Source organism: Metopolophium dirhodum, chromosome 1 (assembly GCF_019925205.1).
Source record: "Metopolophium dirhodum isolate CAU chromosome 1, ASM1992520v1, whole genome shotgun sequence".
NCBI classification, from domain to species: Eukaryota; Metazoa; Arthropoda; class Insecta; order Hemiptera; family Aphididae; genus Metopolophium; species Metopolophium dirhodum.
In genome coordinates this window covers 47126791-47150945 of record NC_083560.1, presented here as the reverse complement: position 1 = coordinate 47150945, position 24155 = coordinate 47126791, and the positions used below count along the sequence as shown (strand labels likewise).

At 29.2% G+C, this 24155-nt stretch overlaps 2 protein-coding genes and 1 pseudogene across 2 annotated transcripts; 2 read left to right on the top strand and 1 right to left on the bottom strand.

Moving 5' to 3' along the window:
• Positions 1-77: 77 nt before the first annotated feature.
• Positions 78-9341, top strand: LOC132933771 (pre-mRNA-splicing factor ATP-dependent RNA helicase DHX16-like). Its single transcript, XM_061000050.1, has 14 exons — positions 78-671; positions 727-981; positions 3318-3440; positions 5635-5818; positions 5889-6207; positions 6270-6386; positions 6456-6635; positions 6703-6994; positions 7065-7351; positions 7422-7562; positions 7625-7843; positions 7903-8033; positions 8540-8864; positions 8938-9341. The coding sequence occupies exons 3-14, from the start codon at positions 3332-3334 to the stop codon at positions 9247-9249; spliced, it is 2616 nt and encodes an 871-aa protein (XP_060856033.1). The 5' UTR covers positions 78-671; positions 727-981; positions 3318-3331; the 3' UTR covers positions 9250-9341.
• LOC132933773 (uncharacterized) lies at positions 988-3299 on the bottom strand (annotated as a pseudogene).
• A 6580-nt stretch (positions 9342-15921) lies between the features above and the next one.
• On the top strand, positions 15922-23125 carry LOC132935315 (uncharacterized). Its single transcript, XM_061001830.1, has 12 exons — positions 15922-16535; positions 16612-16825; positions 17045-17227; positions 17292-17363; positions 17475-17565; positions 18437-18549; positions 18617-18705; positions 19254-19388; positions 19546-19680; positions 20734-20868; positions 20963-21525; positions 22610-23125. Exons 2-12 carry the CDS (start codon positions 16752-16754, stop codon positions 22739-22741), a joined length of 1722 nt encoding a protein of 573 aa, XP_060857813.1. The 5' UTR covers positions 15922-16535; positions 16612-16751; the 3' UTR covers positions 22742-23125.
• Positions 23126-24155: the final 1030 nt, after the last annotated feature.

Sequence of the window (24155 nt, the reverse complement as noted above, 5' to 3'; positions counted from 1 at the left end):
ATCATTAACTTGCCCAGCCTTGCGAATAATGACTACGTATATACATACACCAAAGTTATCCTTATTATAAACGTAGATTATATTTGCTATGTTTACCGGGTACAAGATAACATAAATATACCTTATATTGGAAAATATAACGCTGGAGAAATATGTGGTACTCCATTTTATGTGTAAACTTATTATAACAATTATATTTATATTGTATTTATATTTATTATATTTATCGAATCCCCTTCCGTTTGCTTTTGGCGTTCGCTATAGCCGAACGTAACGCGTGCGGTGTAACGCGTACCTATCAATCTATAATAATGAGTGCTAAACGAAAACTTGTCGTGAAAAAGTGTTGATCATTAACCGGGCTGTAGATCATGGTGAAAGTGTTCAAAAACTTGCAAATGAGTTCGGCGTGGGTCAACAGTTCGTGACTTAATCAAACAAAATAATGAAATGTTCAAGTTCATATCTTGTGCAGAATTATCAGCTAAGAAGAGAAAAACTATGAAAAATTCATCATTATCCGACATGGAATCCGCTCTTTTTGAATGGTTTAAACAGAAGCGTATTGAAGGCCAATGGCTTGTAAAAAAGCAAAATGGTTTCATGAAAATTTGAAAATTGAGCTACCCGACCGCATAGACCCATGAATGACGCTATCTCCCCCAGTTAACGTGAGTTTACACTTATTTATTTGGTTCCGTTTATAATACCTATCATCTCTGTTAGATACTCCGGACTGACTATAGTCAGTAAGAATTGAGCGTACGGTGCAGATCATTGCAATATCATCTGTGTCATTATTGGCATCATTCTTCATTAGCGTAAGTCCGCCAGCAAGCATTGTGCGTTGTGTGAGTGTCCGCCCAGGTCGTCCAGATGCAATACGCTGATCGGCCAACCATATACCTTCCACCTGGATGCGTGGATATTCTGGATCGTTCAATGGATATCGTGACAACTGGACATAGTTCCGTAGCATAAGTTAGTTGTAGGATTATATCCGATTGTCGTGAGCTCTGTGGTCAATGCACCATACCGATCAGATCACAGAGAGACTCCCTCCATATACTTAAACTGCATAATCCTATTTCCCATTGTATAACTTGTATCCTTCACACCCTCGCGTTTCGGTTCCTTGTGGTCCACCGTCGCGTTATTGCTACCCACAGTCACATCGTTGGGCTGTGTGTTAAATTACCTATATCTTGGAAGTAGGCATTGTCATACAGTCGCTTCTGAAACGTTAATCGTGCATGAAATTTTGATTGCCTATCCGTGACTCCTTCAATATTTTCGGTAGATACAATCACAACAAATTCAATCTATCGAATGGTCTTTCGCAATCATCGATTACCCTTTTAAATTGAATTGCCTTTTAAAGAACCGATAAATAGTTTCCTCGTTGAAACAATCAACAAATCTAGGCTGAGTAATTTTCCAAAGTAATTTTTGTATTTGTAAATATTGTAATTACAATTAATATTTTTATTTTAATTAATTAGGATATTGTTTGTACAAAACTTGTGCAAACAATAAAAATAAAATAGTTCTACTGCCATAGCAGTACTAGAATATTGATTCATTTATTCATAAGCATTTTAAAGGCTCAGTCAAACAGAAAGCGGTCTGCCCACGCGAGCACTGTAAAATAATACATCCGGACCGCTACCCGTACACCATGGCAGCCCGCTCTCTGTTAACTGAGCGTTTAAGAAACAATTTAAACTCAAATATAAATATATTATACTAATTAATACATTCTTCTATAACCTATTAAAACATGCTGGATTACAACTTTCAATGTGTAAGTGTCTTAATCTGTCGGTCACGTTCGCATTGTCGAACACATTTGAATTTGAGTTGATGTTACCATGTGTCTCATTGCCAAGCACATTGTCTTTTGCAAACATGCTAGCTCTTGAGTCGATGTTAACATGTCTCACATTGTCAACCTCATTTGCTTTAGAGTCAATTTCAACATGTCTCACATTGTCAACCTCGTTTGCTTTGGAGTCAATTTCAACATGTCTCACATTGTCAACCTCATTTGCTTTGGAATCAATTTCAACATGTGTCACATTGGCAGATGCGTTTGCTTTGGAGTCGACATGAAGGTGTATAAATGTTTTGCTCACCATACTGTGTTCTATCGAGTTGGAGTGGGCTGCTCTCGCTGTGCACTCTCCATTCTCAAGAATCTTGTTGGCTACGCTCTGAATTCTCTGTTCGACAACATGAGGACTGTCTTGCCATTTGAACATTAGACATTTGACATTTGAATTTGAGTTGTTGTTACCATGTGTCACATTGTCAGATATGTTTGCTTTGGAGTCGACATGAAGTTGTATACATTCTTTGCCCACCATACTGTGTTCTATCGAGTTGGAGCGGGCTGATTTCGATACGCACTCTCCATTCTCAAGAATCATGTTGGCTACACTCTGAATTCTCTGTTTGACATCACGATGACTATATTGCCCAGTCAACACACTTTCTATGCTTTCCCAGTACTTATGCAAACATTTATCGGATGATCCTGTGATCACCCGGAGTAGGTTTACAGTCTGGCTGTCGCGGTACAATTTCAACTTCTGTAAAATGAAGACAGAAAAAAATTGGTTAAAATAAATTAAAAAGGTAATAGAAAATTAGTCACACTTTCAAACGACACAATAATAATTATTGTGTTTTAAAACGAAATTTATCTGTGGACCGTAAGACGACACCAGTTCGCTATCTCTAAGATACCTATCTCGTTTATTACATAATGCAATATAATGCAATATAATAGGTACGTATTTCTTTCTATTCCTTTAGGCGTCGTGCGTATTTAATATCCTTGTTTTTTTTCGGTTTCGCCATTTTCGGATGCTGTCTGTGCAATTTTTGGTACAATCTGAATAAAAACGATGGTCAAATCGAAACAACACGCGTAACGCACTGGTGTCCTGCGAAGTGCCGAAGTCGTCCGTTGTCCCGTGTCCGTACTCCGTAGCAACCTTGAATCATCGAGGTTAGGTTGGATTGGGTTTTATTAGTTTTCAAAAGGTACTACCCTTACCTCCGGTAACCACTTTATTAGGGCTGTAATAGTGGCTGCAGATATCAGTAAAATATTATAGTTTTGAATAGTATAAGCGCGCGCCCGCCATCAACGTTATCACTGTACGGCGTTTAACTTGAAAAAAGGGATAACGATTTTGGCCGCCGAAGTTATCAGTGTAAACAATAAACAAAAAAATTACGATATCATACGTTATAAATTTTAATTTTTCTCAAAACAATAACTGGCTTAGCATTTATTTATTTTTGTTAAGTATTTAGATTTACGATGGCTTCCAGTGACAGTGACGAGGATCGTAGAGAACGTGATAAATTTGCCGAAAGGCTCAAAAGAAAAGACAAAGACAGAACTCGTAATATTGCTATTCCTCGATCTGGTAAGTCTTATAGATAATATTAAAATTGTATTAAAAGTCCATAGGTCAATTACACAAATAAAACTATTAGACAAAATACAAAGTTTATGATTTATCTCGTGATTTATGCATCAGAGGTTTATTTGTTCGATACTTAATAAATGTTATTTGTACATTTCAATAGTACACTGTGTGGCAATCTGGGTATTAAGCTATTTCAGTCTGCCGCTTCCAAAAATGCTTTTCTCAATATTATGGCAATATTGGTTTTTGCTGTGTTAGGCATCTCCAAATTGTTTCATATAGAACAACATGGGAGTAACTCACCAACATAATAATTTGTGCATGTATATTAATCTGATTTGGACATTACCCTTTCTGCCCGCTGCTTAGCAGAATTTTCACTTTACTGCCTGCATGTCGTAAAATAAACATTTATTCTCCGTTAAATGTAAACAGGTTTACCAAAAATTCAACCGGTATTTAAAATAAAACTTTTGATGCAGGCGTGACAAAAAAAAATATTTAAATAGAATTATGAAAAATGTTATATTTGTGTCTCGAGAACAATTCAGAATGTTATTTTGGAATATTAAGATAATTATGTCTGGGAACTTTTAAATCAATGTTCAATCAAAATGTTTTCACTCATATTACGATTATTAATTTACCATAATAGATATTTGTTAGTAGGTACATTACCTAATTGATTTTTATATTTTATATAATTTTAAATACTCAATAGACATACTAACATCTATGTTTAAAATGAAAACTTGCATTTTTATTTATTTGAATACTGAATAATGTTGGTAAAGAATGAAGATAAATAAGTATTTGCAAGACATCTGCATCAGTCTTGGAGTCTTGACCTTAGAGGTTATTTACAGATAAAATACTAGTTGGGTCCAACCCGGTTGCATTAATATGTTAATGTTTTTTGAGTTTACCTGTTCTACGCAAATAATATATTACGTCAAATTTTATTTTTGAAGTACTAATTTGTAAAAATATATACGGTTGCATTAATATGTTAATGTTTTTTGAGTTTACCTGTTCTACGCAAATAATATATTACGTCAAATTTTATTTTTGAAGTACTAATTTGTAAAAATATATACGGTATAATACATAAAAAAAAAGGTGAACAAGTGGGTACTGCTCTGCTGTACACTAGTTGTCGATTATGTCATTGTAATATATGCATTATATTTGAATTCAATGATAAATCATTGCATCCTAGTATAATTGTATAAATAAGCAAATTTAATAGTTTTAAAAAAAATTGAAAACATCTTATGGCTATAAATAGTGCAACTTTCCGGTGCAAACTATTTTTGTTTGACAAAGGTAGAATAAACTGTGGGGAATCTTCTATTAAAATTTCTAATGTTAGCCATGATAACAAAAATTTATTTGAATTTCTAACTGAAAAATAATTGGCAAATTTTTGTCAAAATTTAAACTTTTAATATATATAAAAAAAAATTGTATTCTTAATATTTTTGAACTGCCATTAAAGCATTTCATGTTGCATTACATTTTCAATAATTTTTACTTAGTGAAAAAGTTTTTATCAACAATAGTTTAAAAAAAAATGTATCAAGGCTATAAATTGCTTAAAAAGCTTCAAAATATTTTGAAAACGTTACCATATTTGAAAAACGATTATATAAATATTTGGTGGAAATTAGAAGTATCTACAGTTATTAGTTTTTGAGTTACACCACAAAAATTTAATTGTTTTTTTTTTAAAATTGGTTTTGCATAAGAATTACTATTTTTTTTTTCTTTTTTCTTTTTCCTGGCGCATTTTCAAGATACCTTGAATTTTTAATGTCGATCTATTAAAAGTACCAACTAGAATCACTTTCTCATAAAAAATATGCTGATGTCAAAAATCGGAGCATTTTTACTTCCTCAAATGTGGATGACAGACAAAAAAAAAACACACGTCATTTTGTAAACACAATACATTCTTTCGCTAAGCTCAGAATCTAAAATACACACAATTAATTTTAAATAAATTATTTTAATAGAATATAATACATTTAATGAAAACTTAAAATTATGGTAGGTATTCTGTATGTACAAATAATTTTCGATCTAACCCAATGTATAATTTATATTTAATAATATAATAACATATTGACTAGATAAATGTCATGGTTTTTATGGTTAATGAAAAAATATATAATTCTCATTAATTGGTTAGATAAGAAAGCTTACGAAGAAGCAGCAAAACGATTAAAATTAGAAAATGAACGTGAGAAAGAAATGGTCATTCCTCGACTGCGTATTGAGTCTCGTCGTAAATATCTCGAAAAAAGAAAAGACGACAAGGTTACTGAACTTGAAGCCGATATCATAGACGATGAATATTTATTTGATGCTGAAGAGTAAGTTTTGCTATAATTTAACATGGTTTAGACTGTAAAATATGCTATTAAATTAATACATTTTATTTAGTTTATCGCAACGTGAAATTTTTGATCGTGAACACAAAAAGAAGTTATTGAGTCTCGCTAAAGAACATGAAAAAGCTAGAGAACTTGAAAATGTTCAACGGTATCGAATGCCTCAAGATATCAAAGATGACCAGATGGAATATGAGATGGAGGTGGATAAGGCACCAATTACTGAACAACAAAAATGGGAAGAAGAACAAATGTCTTCTGCTGTTTATAAGTTTGGTGCTAAAAGACAAGAAAAAGAACAATATGAATTATTGATTGATAATCAAATAGATTTTATTCAAACTGCAAATTTACCTGGCACTCATGAAGATGTATGTTAATACCCTTTGACAAAATAATTCATATTTAGTGTTTATTTTTTTTTGCTTTTAAGGAAAAACCGGAAATTACTGAAAAACAAAAGAAAAAACTTAACATAGAAGAGACAAAAAAGAGTTTGCCTATATATAAATTCAAAAAAGATCTAATAAGAGCTATTAAAGACCATCAGGTAATAATTTTATTTGAATAACACTTCATTTAATTAAGTTTTAATATATAAATTTTTTATTTTATTTAGATACTTATCATAGAAGGTGAAACTGGTTCTGGTAAAACAACACAAATTCCTCAATATTTACACGAAGCTGGTTTCACAGAAAATAATAAAATAATTGGATGCACTCAACCTAGAAGAGTTGCTGCTATGTCAGTTGCAGCTCGTGTAGCCGAAGAAATGTCTGTTAAACTTGGAAATGAAGTAAACAATCTAATTATATTTTTAAAAGAAATACAAATTAATTTATTGACACTTGATACAATTTTAGGTTGGTTACAGTATACGTTTTGAAGATTGCACTTCAGAGCGTACTATAATCAAATACATGACTGATGGAACATTGCATAGAGAGTTTTTGTCTGAACCAGATTTACAGTCTTATAGTGTCATGATTGTAGATGAAGCTCATGAACGCACCCTTCATACTGATATATTATTTGGTTTAGTAAAAGATGTTATACGATTCAGACCAGATTTGAAATTATTAATATCAAGTGCCACTTTAGACGCCCAGAAGTTTTCTGAATTTTTTGATGATGCACCTATATTTAGAATACCTGGTAAACATTGTTTAAATTTTATAATTTCTTTGTGTAAATACTAAATCTATTTTTGGTATGTTTGTTATAGGAAGACGTTTCCCTGTGGATATATACTACACAAAAGCGCCTGAGGCAGATTATATTGATGCCTGTGTTGTATCTATATTACAGATACATGTAACACAGCCCCTCGGAGATATACTAGTTTTTTTAACTGGCCAAGAAGAAATTGAAACTTGTAACGAACTACTGCAGGAGCGTGTTCGTAGACTTGGTTCTCAAATCAAAGAATTGATTTTATTACCAGTTTATAGTAATTTACCTACTGAGATGCAAGCCAAAATTTTTGAGCCTACACCTCCCAACGCTAGAAAAGTAAATCTTAATTTTTTTTTCTTAGTAATAAATTTAATCAAAAATAATAATATTATGAATTATACTTTAGGTTGTTTTAGCCACGAATATAGCAGAAACTTCTTTAACAATTGACAATATTATTTATGTTATTGACCCAGGTTTTTGTAAACAAAATAATTTCAATTCACGTACTGGCATGGAATCTTTAATAGTTGTACCAATATCAAAGGTAGATTATTTGTAAAGATGAATTTACATTTATACTATTTTTTATTGATGTTAATACTTTAGGCAAGTGCTAATCAAAGAGCTGGAAGAGCTGGTCGAGTAGCTGCTGGTAAATGTTTTCGCTTATATACATCATGGGCTTATAAAAGTGAACTTGAAGACAATACAGTTCCAGAAATTCAAAGAATTAATTTGGGCAATGCTGTGTTGATGTTAAAGGCTCTTGGTATTCACGACTTGATACATTTTGATTTTTTAGATCCTCCTCCGCACGAAACCTTAGTAAGTTAATTTAATTTATAAAATAAAATTTTTTTTTTTAAAAATCCTTTTTTTTGAAGGTGCTTGCATTGGAACAACTTTATGCATTGGGAGCATTGAATCACAAGGGTGAATTAACCAAATTAGGACGTCGTATGGCTGAATTCCCATTGGACCCAATGATGGCAAAAATGCTCTTGGCTTCCGAGAAGTTAGTATCTTTAATTTGTACTAAACATATTTATAGTTAATATAGGATAATAAGAGTTATATATAATTATTAAACTATTATAATTAATGCATCAAAATAAAAATAAAACAGTGGCTTGGCGTGGCGCGGTGGCTGCAATCAGTATGCAAAGTGATTGAGAGTACACATCACCTGCTGCTACTAGCTCCTGGATGGGTGCCCACCTGGGTTCTTAGTGGCAAGAACCTTGTCACCATACACACTTTGCCAACCAACCATACTAACCAATCCAATTTTACCAACCCTAACCCCCTACAATAGCTAATGGCCATAGTTGCCAGGCCCAAGACCAATGAAAAAAAATATAATAAAAATAAATAAATCAAACTATTTTAATTTACAATGGTCAATTATTATTTTTAATCATTTCTACCAATGACAAAATTATTGTTGATTTTTATATTTAAATCTTAATTGTATTTTTATACTCTTAAAAATATTATCATCTAATTAATTTTTAATTTCAGGTATAAATGTTCAGAAGAAATTGCTTCCATAGCAGCAATGTTAAATGTAAATAGCGCTATATTTTACAGACCCAAAGATAAATTAATTTTAGCTGATACAGCTCGTAAAAATTTTTTTTCACAAGGTGGTGATCATTTAGCTTTATTAAACATTTATAATCAATGGGCCAATACAGATTTTAGTACAAATTGGTGTTATGAAAATTATATTCAACATAGATCAATGCGCAGAGCTCGTGATGTCAGAGATCAGTTAGTTGGTTTAATGCAACGTGTTGAAATGGATATAGTATCAAATCCATCCGAAACGGTTAATATTCGAAAAGTATGACATTTAACACATTTCAATTACATGAGATATTTGAATTTTTTACATAAATATATTTTATTTTTTTAAGGCCATAACTGCTGGTTATTTTTATCACATTGCAAGATTGTCAAAAGGTCATTATCGTACTGTTAAACATAATCAAACCGTTATTATTCATCCAAATAGCAGTTTATTTGAAGAACTTCCAAGATGGGTTTTATACCATGAGTTGGTATTAACAACTAAAGAATATATGAGACAAGTCACGGAAATTGAAAGTAAATGGCTACGTGAAGTAGCTCCTCATTACTATCAAGACAGAGAACTTGAAGACTCTACTAATAAAAAATTACCTAAGACATTAGGAAAAACAAGTTCTGAACTAAAAACGAATAATTAAAGTATAAATTAATTAAATATTTAAGTATGTGATTTGTTAAATTTTGTTTTAAAAATAAATAAATAAATAAAAGCTAATTTTAAACTTAAAAATGTGTTGTGTGTATTAAAATTATATACAGTCTGTACTTTCTATAGCAACTCTACCACATAGGTCGTAATTCCGTGACAACTTTAATTTCAAGGTTATGACAAAATATATTCTTATATCTGTATGTATTAAATTAATAAAATTACAGTATCACGATCTTAGCGCATATATAATGAACAGAGCTAGGTACTTAAATAATTTTCAATATCCAAAATAACCCCCTCCCCACCCATTTATTAGTCATTAATTATTATATAACGTTTGCCACTATTTAAGATATATATCATATATCATAGATGTATCGAAATAAAAATAATATATTTATTATCTATGAAAAGTTATTGCTTTATTCGTTGACCATTGCAAAATATTTGTTAAGATATTTTAGTATTTACGGGCCATGTTATCGTACAGAAAATTATCTGTGTTCGTGTGTTTTTTTTTACGATTATTCAGTTTTTAAATGAGTTGTAAGCATTTTTAATTTACTCTATATTATATTATACGCATTAATTACTAAAAAATTGAACTACGTATCGTAAAAAACCCACATATAAACAAAGATATTGTACTTACTATCAAATTTCATAATAGATTGATTCACTCTAATTTTTAAACTAACGGAGCTAACCGCGTTCTCCTGAACGTAAATTTGCTATGTTACTCATTTGTATGACAAAAACAACAAATAAAATGGCCGTGTGTCCGTCCTCTATAACAATATAATCTTTGACATTGAATGAATTGCCTTAATTACACAGATTTTAGTCTCTAAGGACTTAAAAGACTCTAACGCCATCCTAAAGAGAAGATGTTTGGTGGGACGCTGGACTCTGGGTCTACTGGAGTGATATTTATAAATTATTTAAAATAATATTTTCTAAAGCTAAATGTGATTTTTTATTGGTTAACAATAAATTCATTGCATTTTTTTTAAACCATATAAAATTATTGAAAATACTACCTAGTATCTTATTTTTACAAATAGTTTTAAATTTTAATGTAACTATTATGGAAAAACAAATGTATTCTACTTCATCAATATGTTATTAATTATTCGATAGAATTATTTTGTGTTCAATTTATTTAAGTTAACATAAATTAAATAATGTATAGGTACAGCCTTTATAAAATATAATTTCGCAGTTAGACAATTGTTTTGGTAAAAAATATATTATACTTTTTGATGATTAAATATATACAAAATTAAAATAAATATAATACCTAATATAGGTTATTTTACCTCTACAATTTCGTTGCAAAGTTTATGTCATCATGGGTCTATACAATTAACTTGTGCATAGCAGTTCATGCAAAAAAGCAAAAAAGTAAAAATAATACATACAATTTCAACGAGTACCTACCTATTCCCATGTTGTGATGTTCCCAAATTGTTTTTTTTCGGCTAATAGTGTGATTTGTTATCTATCAACCTTTGGGTTGTTTAACCTGTGATGTTTAATTAGGTATACTAAGATTGTCGAGCCACCTAAAGTCAATTATTCTAAGAGCTAAAAAAAAAAGTAAATTTGCAGTGAATTGGCATTCTGTTTAATCACTGTTAAAGATTTTATAGAAAAGCTTTTAAATTCTAAGCTCTGAGCACTACAGTTACGATTTAGAATTTAATTTTGAAAAAAAATTACCAATTATACAAATAAAATTTAAAATACCCTTAATACAACTGGGTTCTTTGATATTGATGTAATAAGTAAATACTATAATATAATATTATATACCTACTAGTTAAACCAAACTGCAAATGTATCTACCTATTAACCTATTGAAATAAATTACTATGGTGATTAATAGCAATATAAATGTATTACAAAATTATTAAATACTTTGTAATATACCTATAGGCTGACACGTCCTTTCCAATCAGATTCATTTTTTGTATGCAATAATTTATTGAATTAAAAATAAACGTAACACATCCTTGCAGTGGCCAGTGACTCAATGCCTATGGGTAAGTACACTCAAAACTCATAAGTCAACACCTATAATACACTGCAGAAAAGTGAATTCTCCGGTTTTTTCATTTATAGCTTTAAATGGTAGGTTTCAAATACTGTGTTTTATTAGTAAGACAACAATAATTGGACTACAGTTGGCCACAGCATATTAGCTGGTAGATTGTTTCCTAATTCATGGTTTGTATAATAAGATACAATATACAACACGAATAATACATTATACACTTATTAGTTACCATTACACTTTAATGGGCCTCGCTACTGCCGTCAATTTTAACAGAAAAGACCTAAAGCATTGACAAAACTAAAGTTAGTTAACATTGTCCGATTTTGATTCTGAAAAAAAATTTGAACTCACCAGCAAATTGTCTATAGATCCTACAAAGCACTTTGTAAAAACTAAATTTTACATTATTGTGAACTGTAATTAAAAACTGGAAAATATCAACTTTTTCGAATCATAATTAAAATTAAAATTTAATATTAAAAACGAAAAATGTTTCGTACGATCTACAAACAATTTTCTGCTAAATTCAAATATTTTTTCAGAATCAAAATCAGCCCACGTTAACTAACTTTAGTTTTGTCAAAACAAATGTATGTTTTTGTAAAATTCGTGTAGTGAAATTGATATGGTTATCGAGTTATTGACATGTGCATGCGCGTATACGAGAGAGGATACCCGCATTTAATTTCACTCACACTAATAATCATTTACATCTAACACATAGATCCGGGATGGCTATGACAAGATTAGAAATTGCCTAAATGTTGCCCCTTAAATAATGGCCGTAGCGAGGCCCCTTAATGATAGTTTTTCCCTAAAATCGAAATTATTTTATTTTTGTATTCAGTGACAGTAAATGTATCGAATATGATTTAGTTACTTAGTTTATCTAAGCTCATCAAATATAGGTATCTGTAAACTTTGACATTATAATATGTGTTTAGGATAGTGTGCAGCTGATTTTTATACACCATAAAAATATAAAATATTGACAGGATTAAGGTTACGCTCAACAATATTTAACTATATGGTGTTATATTATGTCAACGGAGCTGGGGTGGTTTCCCAAATTTCCTATATGCGCTATATTTATAATAACGTGACAAAGCCAGCTGGCCCTTAATATTTAGATGAATATTTATAGGTATATAGATAATAAATAATATTAAAAACATTTTCAGCAATTGGAAGAAGAGGGGTACCTACGGACTACGGTTATTAAAATTAACAAAAACTATTTAAAAATGTGTACCTACATATTATAATACGATAAATAGTAATATGAAAAATTTTGGTTACTTCTTTGAATATATGATACATTGATTTTAACAGCACTCAAGCTCCTTTCCTCAAAATTGACACTTTCTTGCAGCCCCATAGGTCGATTTAAGTCTGTTCAATATTTTACATCACTAACATCTGGTATTCTTCATTTTTATACATTTATACATTACATTACCGATTTATAAGACTTGTGCGCTTATTGCTTGATTACATTATAATTATTTATCATACATAATATATAATATATATAATTATTATATTTGTCTTAGTTTAACCGTAAGTTAATGTTTTGCGTGATTAATTCACATATTTTTTAAATGTCCAGATTAATTATAATAATGATCTATTCTCTTGGTAAAGTCCTTAGGTAGTTTCGTTCCATGTATAATTATTGAAACTAAAAACCGTTTCTAAATTGTATACAAAAATCTATTCACGTATACGAGTAAGTATGTACATAATAATATACCTACTACATACCTTTATACATACCTATATAATATGTATAATGTATATTATACTATATTGCAGTTTACGTATATGTATACATATTATTATGTAATGCTTAGACGTTTCAATACTTAATTGTTTAGTATTTGTTTTCTGGCTTGTACATAATGAGAAATGAATATTCAAAAATATAAGTTCCTATGACATTTTTTTTTAATATCCTTAATAACGACACACCATTCATATAACATATTGTTCGTTATGCATTACTGGTTAACTGACGTGACGCGGAAAATATATTTGTTTCATTAAGATTATTAATTAAATTAGGTCTCATTAGTATAATAATATATTATGTTATGTTTATAAAGCACAAGAGTTGCGTATTGTTATTAAAAGTGTTTCAGATACTAGCTGTAAGAACAACTTATGAGGAAAATAGTTCTTTATTGTCAAGTTTATAGGTTAATAGGTATTATATTATTATTCTTACCTATTACTTAATTACTTTTATATTATTATTATTATTATGAATGTATATATTATAACATAAAATATAGAATGTAAATTGTTCTCCCAACTAATGACTTTATTGTTGGAGCCGTAATAAAAAATAAAAATAAAAAACAAAATATATATTTATGAACATTGATACAGCACTAGATATTGCTATTGCTTAGCCTATGCCAATAGTCGTGTCTTATCAGTCTTGTAAAAGATACTTTTAAAATTGTATTTAAATACAGATACAAATACATCCATTCAGAAAGTATTTAAAATACATTTCAAATACTTTTTTTTAATTTACTTTTCCACTAGTTAGTTTACTAAATTAATTTTGTAATAACTAATTTAAAATTGTCATGATACATTCACCTAGGTATTACTAGAACTTTTTATACCACTTTCAATTGAATACTGAAAAATGAAAATAAATAAAACTTGTTATATTATAGAAATTCTTTAATAATAGGTACCTAATTAAACAGTTCCTAATGAAATATAAATGATGTGGATATACAGAGCTAGGGGACAAGAGTTTTCAACAATTATGAAAGAAAAATATTTTTATAATTTATAAATAAAATAGTATAATAATTTTCAAAAAAAAAAAGTGACGACCGACGAATAATTTGTTCAAATTTTCAAAAGTATTTGATTTTCAAATACAAATATGTCCAAGACAGTATTTAAAATACTTTCCAAATACTTAAACCAAAAAAAATCACTATCATGTACTTAGATGAACAGTCTTCAGTAAAACGTTGATGGTTTGGGCTTAAAAATAAAGGCATTTATAAGTAAAACAGGCAAATAAAAAACATTTATCAATATTAAATGACACGCATTTTTATATAAAAATTATTTCTCTATTATTATTATTAAAAAAAGGATTTTTCCTTCAAATCCGAATCTTAGTGATAAGTAAGAGAAAAATATGGACAGTTATTTATGAACAAATTTGAGACTTATATCTTCCGACATTTGACACAATTGCTAAAAACTATTATAGATCTATAAACGATTAACATGATTGATAATTATACTTGGTCTTACTTTAAAGGTATTAACTAAACAAACATTTAATTCCCTAACCATAAGTTGATAAAATTGTCAGTTATAAAAATGTAAAACTTAATTTTATTTTCTGACCAAACAGCTATACTAAGTGACTATAGAAAATCTAAGTTTGGTTGACTAAAAACACTGTATTTTAAGAATTATAGAATAATATATAAGCATTTTATTGTGGTTATAGCTATTTTATCATTAGTTCTTGTCCGAAATGTACATAAGATTTTTAGTATTTTTAATACAAAACGTGTGATTATTGGTCACCATTACAATTTTAAGTTTAATTCTCCATATGAGAATACCGGGGAAAATATAAACGTACATTTCAGATTAAATGGCTTGACATTTTTAATGGTTAGTTTATTATTAAAGCGCCCGGTGCCAATGTGTAATTTTGTCCACAAAAATTGTTGTATATGTGTCATTTTTAAGGAGTTGTGTTTAGGCAATTATTTCGTTCCTGCGATTACTGATCAGTTTGTTTGCAGGGGCCTTAATTTAAAATTATAGAACGCTACTACTAATAAGTTTCTTTCAAATATCTGTATTTTGTAGGTAGTTTTAATCTATAAGAAAAATAGGAATCAATTGAGAGGACGCCACACGGACATTTGTTGTCTTCGTCCTACAAGTGCGTAACATAGCAAATTTACTCACAGCAGATTATGTTTAGCTCTGTTAGTTTAAAAATTATAGTGAATCGACCTATTATGAAACTTGATGGTAAGAACATTATCTGTGTAACCAACATACGAACACAGATTCACTACAATTTTTTAACTAACAGAGCTAAACGTTATCGGCTAAGCATAAATGTTACGCACTTGTAAGACGGAGACAACAAATGTTTGCGTGATGTCCTCTGGAAATCAAAAATTTATCCTAAAAAGAATTAACTTAGGTAGGTACTAAATAATAATTTCCAATATTAGGTATATTTATGTTATTTTGTAAAGTATTTTATTACCTACATTCCCGTAAAATATTTGCCTGTGTCCCTAATAATTTCCGGATTATTACATAATTCCATGTGTACGTAATACTTTCCCGATTTATTCATTCCTGCAATCCTGCATAATAATTCTTCGTATGTAATTTTTCTCGCGTAAATTTGTAATGCAATTACCGTAGAATCGTACGGCGTCCGCGGAGGTAAAAAGAACAGAACTCCTTCTGTTGGCCGTTGGGGACCATTTGGTAATTTGTAAATATGTACCGATGGAACGAACAAAAGTACTCGTTAATCAAAAACCGCGATTACAGGAGTTCGGCTTATCACTAGTCGGTTGTCTTTTGTTTTCGTTGTTTTCGTAACAGAATATTATTATTTTTTTACTGTGTGTGTTTGTCTGGCCGAATAATAAATAGCAGTTTTCCGACATTCATTTTTAATAATACAAATAATGTCTCATCAAATATGTGACTGTGAAATCAAAAAATTTTTTTTCTTAGTTTCATTCATGTGCTTTGTACAGTACTTGGCGAGATTGCAGTAGATACATTATATATGACAAAATAGAGAAGGAGAAACATTTTGATGCGCGTCGTGTTCACCTACCACTCCCCGCACCTTGATTACAAGCCGGTTCACCACTGTATGTCGGCCGAGTAATTTAGCGGCCAATGAAATGAGGAGAACTACGACTATGGTTGGGAAAGGTGGGATACGCTAACAAGTAACAGTACCGTCAGTACTTCGTCTCGTCATCTCGTAGTGTTGCCGACATACCTATCTATTTTGTCATGTTATTATGTATGTAATATACTTAAAGCATACTATATCTTTGAAAAATACGACACGCGATACATAACCACCAAACTATTCTTGGATGACTGGATTAAGTACCACGAGAAAACGTACACCTCAAAACACAATCATCGGTCTATAGGAGACCGGAATACAGGTGTCGTATACATTCCAAGACTGACTGATTGAGGGTACCCACGTCCATTGATCGAGTTCTCTTTTCTATGTTCCAGCTGCGTACAATACAGATAACAGTCTACTTAGAAGGCTAACTTCAATATCCGACTTGTCTAATTTGTGTTGGTTGTTGCACTTTTATATTAATTATTTTAACTCTATTTCTGATATTGATATAAAACACTACATTTAAAAAATGCATAAGTGCATAGTGTGCGGCAATAGATATGATGACACCAAGATCAATCGTCCGGGAGTTATTTATCATGGGTGAGTATCAATTGGTTCTAGAAATTTACTCGCTCAAACTGTTGTAAAAAAAACGCACATGGATTTTTGTATCATATTATTGACATGGTTCATTATCCTGGTGCGGGATACTGTGAAATAATTTTGAACCGGTTTAGCGTAATAATTTCTACTTAGTGTTTATTTTCCTAACCTAAGATTAGCAATTTATTGTATTCATTGATATTTGTTTTAATATAGAATTCCCAAAGATGAATGCATGAGAAGAAGATGGCTTAAAGTTTATGGAATTGATCGTTGTTTTGATTGGCATCGTATATGTAGTGATCATTTTTTGGAAGAAAACTATAAGCCAGGAAAAAAGCGATTTTTATTTTCAAATACTATTCCCCAACCTTATAATCGAAATGGTTTTCCTTCTAAGTAATACTTCTGGATCTCTATAATTTAATTTTTCATTTTCAATAGTATTTTTATTTTTATATAGATATGCTACTCAAAGTAATGGTGTTGAAACTGGAAATAATGTAATTTTACCAATGGAACAAAATATTATAAAGTGAGTTAATGAAAATTGTATTAGACTAGATTTTGTTTTTACAATTATTTGAAAATCTAGAAATTTGTCTTATTATGATGAAAGTGATAGTATAGAATCTGAATTTTACAGAGAGAAACATATTGGAAATGCTGGTGTAAATAATTTAAAATCACCCAGTCTTACTAGAAACAATGAAGATATGAGTAATAAAAATTTGCCGGTCAGTAAATAAGTATTAATATTTTTAATAAACATGGTCAATCCAGTCTGATATCTTTATCTTTTTTATGATTTTCTATGCTTTCCTTATTGAATATGTAAGGCCTTGATCTTAATCGATCTTAACAATGATACTATTTTAGGAGTTTCATAAAGGTATATACAATATAGTTATATATATAAATATTTTTTTTGTCTATAAATAGAAGAGTAGCTGTAAATATTTGTTAATAATTTAAAACTATAATAATAATAGCTGAATTACCTGACATTGCTCGGCATTCCTTTCGGATGTAACACACTGTGGAAGCAATGTCTTTTTAAGTTTGAATGATATTATATTTTAATGAATAGCCATCCCATCCGGTATTGTCTGTGAGATTCGCATGTGATTATGGGAGCAGTATATTATTAGGTAGATCGCGGACTCCGTTTGGTTTGTACGTAAATTGTTTTGCATCATATACTGTACAGTCAACAAAGTACTGAGAATCATTGATTGTAAATATCAATAATTGTTCTTCGCTTACACCTGAACAATATTGCAATGATTGGGAAAGGTTAGCTGGGTTATCAAGTGTTCTAAAGTAGTGAGTAGTATTCTGATTCTATGTTATTTACAACCAGTACTCTGTAGTTCATTATTTTGGTTACAAAGACATAGAAGGATCCATGCCCTCTAGTCTCTACAAAAAATAGTCTTTAGACTCCTAAATATATAGACTATACAAACTAGACCATTGAATGTTACATCACTAAAATATGTATTTATCTCATCTTATATTTTAATTTGTAATTTATAATTGGCAACCTAGCCATTTTTAATATTGATATATTTTTTTTTATATGAATTATGTGTTTAAATTTTAAAGAACCATACTTTAAGACTTGGAGTGCGATGTTCCGTTAAAAACTGCTTTAACAGGCTATCAAAGAATCTTAGTCTCTTTGGCTATCCCAAAGATTTCAAGTTGAGAAAAACATGGTTAGAAAAATTAGGATTAAAAAAACGATCCGGCCGATATAGTAATTAGTGGTATACGAATTTGTAGTACTCACTTTGAACTCGATTGTTTCAAGAATATTAAATTAAAGAACAGATTAAAACCCGATGCTGTTCCATCATTATATTTAGATAATGGTAAGAAAAAATGAATTATTTGTTATTTTATTTTGTATTAACTTTTTAATTATTAATTAGCAATCTATTATTATAGTTTAGGTAAATAGAAGGTTTTATTTTGCTTTATAATGTAATGTTTTTTAACTTTTTTTTAAAAAAGAAAACATGAACAATATTATAAACTTCTTATGATTTAATATAAGAAAGAAGGTTTTATTAAACAATTAGAATAAAGCAAACCCATGCGGTAAAAACACTAGTTCATAACCACAATTCTCTTTTCTTTATATTAATATATATATATATTTTAATAATGTTAAGTTGCATATGCCAAATTTAATTATTGATTAAAACATTTTGATTTTAATTAATTTTCATAAATCTATAATTAATGAATGCGAATAATATAGAACTTACTTAATTTTGTTGAATAAACATGCTTAAAATAGCAATTCTCCCTCTTAAATCAGTTAATCCAAAATAATGACTTGGGTATGTCCTTTTAAATAATCTTTCTCTGATGTTATATTTATTTTTTATAATAAAATTCTTTTTCAAATCATTAGCACCTCCTGCTGCTTTGCCTGTGTCAATTGATAAGGCGCCTGTTTTGACGAGTACATGTGAAGTTCAATTCATAAGTCAAATGGATATGGAAGCTGCTGGACTGACGTCAGAAAGAAAACAAAACAATGTAATAGGTAATAAACATGCTTAAAATAGCAATTCTCCCTCTTAAATCAGTTAATCCAAAATAATGACTTGGGTATGTCCTTTTAAATAATCTTTCTCTGATGTTATATTTATTTTTTATAATAAAATTATATTTAAAATTAAAATTCTTTTTCAAATCATTAGCACCTCCTGCTGCTTTAGCTGTGCCAATTGATGAGGCGCCTGTATTGACGAGTACATGTGAAGTTCAATTCATAAGTCAAATGGATATGGAAGCTGCTGGACTGACGTCAGATGGAAAACAAAACAATGTAATAGGTAATAAACATGCTTAAAATAGCAATTCTCCCTCTTAAATCAGTTAATCCAAGGTAATGACTTGGGTATGTCATTTTAAATAATCTTTGATGTTATATTTATTTTTTATAATAAAATTATATTTAACACGTTGGCTGCCGCATGGCCGCCGGCGCCCCAAGTAATTTCTGAGCGTGGTGGGCCATACTATTTTCACATAATTTATCGTAAATGTTTACGTTTGTAAAAATAGCTCTAATTTTCCGATTTTGATAAAATTTATACAGTTTTAATCAGTAAACCTTGTATAATAATATAAAATGAAGAAATGTCTTGGGTCGCCGGCTGGCAAGTGGCCTACAAATGATATGACTTTATATAATGGGCCACTGTTGGTCGCCGGCGGTCTTGTTCTAAACATAAACTTAGCTGGTATTTTTTTTTGCTTATCATAATTTACACTATTATAGATAAATCGATTATTCAATGTCAGTCGTCTTTAGTTTTCGTTTTCGTTTTCGTTGTGACCGTTGTTGATAGTGTTAAATTCCTTGTGTGTTTTATTTTTCAAATAAAATTAAACTTTTTACAAAATGGATGAAGATATGATAATAGATTCATTAAATGAATCATACGACTCTTTTAGTGAAAGTATTGACGATAGTGATACTGATCCGTTATTTGAAATTGATGTTTGCAACTTCATCAACAACGATAAATCACATATATAATACATAGTAATAATAATTTTTAATGTATAATGTTAATATAAAAGTAACTTTTTTCACATATATTTAAGTAATAATAAATCTTTTATAAGTTTGAATATTTCAATAGTTTTTTTTTTCAAAACCATCTACTTTTTGTAGTCTACGCCATGGTAAAATCTATATTTTTCTATCTCCAAGCCGTATTAAAATAAAGTTCATTTAAGATAATGTGGAATTTGGTAGCCGGCGACCCAATTGGCTTCACAATAAATAAAATCATTTGGGTTGCCGGCGTCCATGTGGCAGCCAACGTGTTAAAATCTATATAATAATTAAAAATTAAAATTCTTTTTCAAATCATTAGCACCTCCTACTGCTTTGCCTGTGTCAATTGATGAGGCGCCTGTATTGACGAGTACATGTGAAGATCAATTCATAAGTCCAATAGATAGTGAAGCCGCTGAACAGACGTCAGAAGGAAAACAAAACAATGTAAAAGGTAATTTGTATACAATTCTTACTAAAATACATTTTAACTTGTAATTTAAATCCAACATTAAAATCAAATACTGAAGAAATGTATAACCTTTCAGATGATACAGATAATACTCCCATGATAATTGACCTTACGATTGATGATTCATCTAATAGTTCGTTGTCCATTACCTTGGAACCAATTGAGAAAAGAACCTCACAATGTACTACAATGGATGTTTGCAATACTGAAGATGTACACGGGCTTATTTTTGAATTGTCTAAGGAAGTTGTACTTCCTAGTTTATATTGGAAGAGTGAACATCTTAATATTGAAAATGCAACACGGTTTTATCAACAAAACGCTAATGATGTAACTGTGAAGAAAATACATTTTTATAACAACCTTGTGCCAACTATACAAATATATGGCAAGGAATATGAATATAAAACGCCTATTACAACAATCAAAGAGTTAGACGATCTTTTAGAAAAAATCGATAGTATTGAAAAATGTTATGGTAGGGGTGGATTTGTCTTTGAACAATGTTTAGGGTATTTTGAAAATAGTTTAGTTAATATGTGTTCTGGCTGTGAAGGGTTGATAAAAGATCAAGATTTGGAAAGAATGAAAGCAAAAATTGAAGCTAAAGACAAAGCTCTTGAAAGTCTAAGGATTAGTGTGAGTTTACTGGAGGATTTTAAGTCCTAAAATAAGACACTCGTTCTTTAAAAAACTATTAATGTTTTCAAATATTTTTTTCCATAACTTCAAGTTGTCAAAAAACATTTAAAAAAAATATATATAAATTATTTACTTTTTTTTCACTAATTTTTTAATTATTTAATTTTTTAGTGTAAAATACAATTTTAGTTCCATATTCTAAAGCAGAATGTTTTTTGGAGTACTTAGATAAATTTAAATCAAATTTTGTATGAGTAGTTTAGGATTTATGATTAAAACGCGTATTTGTATGCACTTGCATATTTATTCTGGTTGATCGTATGATATGCTAAGTGGGTAAAAAATATGTTTCATAATATAAACATCTTTAACTATGAAACTTTTATGGTGCATTATTTGCATATTTCTACATTTATAGTTTTGATTTATAACAAAATAAATTAATACGTATACTCGTATGTGTAAACGGTTTTCCCAGGGAATTAATTTTTTTCTTATAGAATAATCTTATAATAGAGCTAAACGTTATCTGCTCTTTGTAAATTTGCTATATTACGCACTTGTAGGACGAAGACAACAAATCTCTGTGTGGCGTCCTCTTAATTGATTCCTATTTTTCTTATACATTAAAACTATCTACAAAATACCGACATTTTAAAGAAATGTATTAATAGTAGTGTTCCATAATTTTAAATTAAACATTCACAAAATAAATGAAATTTTGAGTGCGTATTTGAACATTTCGGTGCATAATTTATATTAATATATTTATACATTTTTATATTAATGCATACAAATCTGTGCTGCTCTAGTTATAAGTATTTATAACTTCAACGAATAAATGTGGGAATACTCCAAATAATATTATGCTTATGTAATTCAAAAGGTGGTTTTAAAATGGCTTATGGTATAATACTTATGATAAAAAAATATAGTTTTGTAACCAGTTATTATTATGTAAATTTTTTTTTTTTAATACATTTTATTTCTGAAAGAACAAGTGTCTTAAGTTAAATGAAAAACCCTGTATTTTAGTTATTTATTAAAATAGTTTATATTTTAATTATTTTTTATTTTATAGATTGCTGAAAAGCAAAAAATGGTATTAAAACTAAGAAAAAAAATGGCAGAAACCATAAGAAATCGTCAACTTACAACGGCTTCAAACCTTTCCGCTGGACCTTCTGGAATTTCAAATATTACAAAGCCATAAATATTATACATTGTAATTGCCAATTTTAAGTCTATTTATTAGACAGTTGTATTTTTGTTTTTGAAAAAATTTTAAAAATTTTAAATATTGAAAATTGGAATTCATTGCAGCCTGTAATAAATTATTTTTTATATGTTAAAAAAAAATTATCAAGTTTTTTTGATTTTAAAGAACAATTTTTCATTGCATAATGACGTCTATGTTCTAAATTATTTATACGCATGTATTTAAATACTTTCTTTTAATCAAAAACAATTATTAATATTATTAATATTATTGTCATTTTTAAATTTCCTATTAAAAAAAAATATATGAAAAATGTGAGAGTTAATTCACTAAATTATCATACATAATGATTTCAAAGTGTTACATTTAATAAATAATAATTATTAACTATTAATTAATATATGGATTTTAAATACAATTCATAATATGTTGATATTGAGGTTAATACTAGTATTCATATTACCTGTGTTACCAAAATGCATATATTTTAATACCTTTTTATAAGCATTTATTACTAAGTTGGTTGTGCCTATCACCATTAATTTTATAATATATTCATAGTATTTTTAGTATATTATAAAATCAATGCTGTTACCTATATATTATTATATATTATTAACAGAGATCCTGGGGATAGAAATATATCTTTATGTTTTACTGAAGACTTCATCTAAGTACATGATAGTGATTTTTTTTAATAGACACTAGATAAATATACAATATATTAATTATTTAATTTCTTAGCAAATTTTTTTTGTAATTGCTTTTCATATAAATTAAATGTTTTTTTTTTTGCTGTTTTTGACATTTTGAATGCTGTATTTACCTATTATACTGTCAATGGTAGGCAACAGATAAGAGTGTGATCAAATGATTTGAACTTGTTTTTTATTTTCCATATTTTGTTTAGCCGCAAATTAATAACACCATAAAATGGTTTTTGGAATTTTCAATGATTTTGAATTTCTATGGATATTTATTTGCATATTCGACATTTATTCATGCATATTTTAAAATTTTTTCTTGTTTATTGATATGCATACATTATTTTTATTTTAACTCCTATAACTTCTGAGCATTAGTTATCTTTGTGACATAGTATTGTCAGTGGTGGTTTTTTGGGTGAGGCACCGACTCACTTGTAATTTTCAGGAAAATAAATAATATATGTTTCTTTACATTAGTATTTTGAATTTTAAAATTTTAATCGTATACTTTATTTTTTAATTTTAACTTATATAGGTACTCGTAATCCAGGCATTAAATGCTTTAGAATTAAAGTTTAATAAATAACAATATTGATTATTATTTTTTTGTAAAGAACATGTACAGTCGTACCTACGAACTGCTGCACGTCGCTGTAACGTAACTTATGCGCCCGGCGCCGCCACCGCTAAAGCGCTGAGAT

What these genes read in the sequence shown, in the direction of transcription:
- LOC132933771 (XM_061000050.1), top strand. Translation starts at nt 3,332, where the DNA reads ATGGCTTCCAGTGACAGTGACGAGGATCGTAGAGAACGTGATAAATTT. An exon ending in TACCTGGCACTCATGAAGAT is followed by an intron (nt 6,208 to 6,269) that starts GTATGTTAATAC and finishes TTTGCTTTTAAG; the next exon opens with GAAAAACCGGAAATTACTGA. An exon ending in CACCTCCCAACGCTAGAAAA is followed by an intron (nt 7,352 to 7,421) that starts GTAAATCTTAAT and finishes ATTATACTTTAG; the next exon opens with GTTGTTTTAGCCACGAATAT.
- LOC132935315 (XM_061001830.1), top strand. Translation starts at nt 16,752, where the DNA reads ATGCATAAGTGCATAGTGTGCGGCAATAGATATGATGACACCAAGATC. An exon ending in TTCAAGTTGAGAAAAACATG is followed by an intron (nt 18,550 to 18,616) that starts GTTAGAAAAATT and finishes ACGAATTTGTAG; the next exon opens with TACTCACTTTGAACTCGATT. An exon ending in AAAACAAAACAATGTAATAG is followed by an intron (nt 19,389 to 19,545) that starts GTAATAAACATG and finishes TCAAATCATTAG; the next exon opens with CACCTCCTGCTGCTTTAGCT.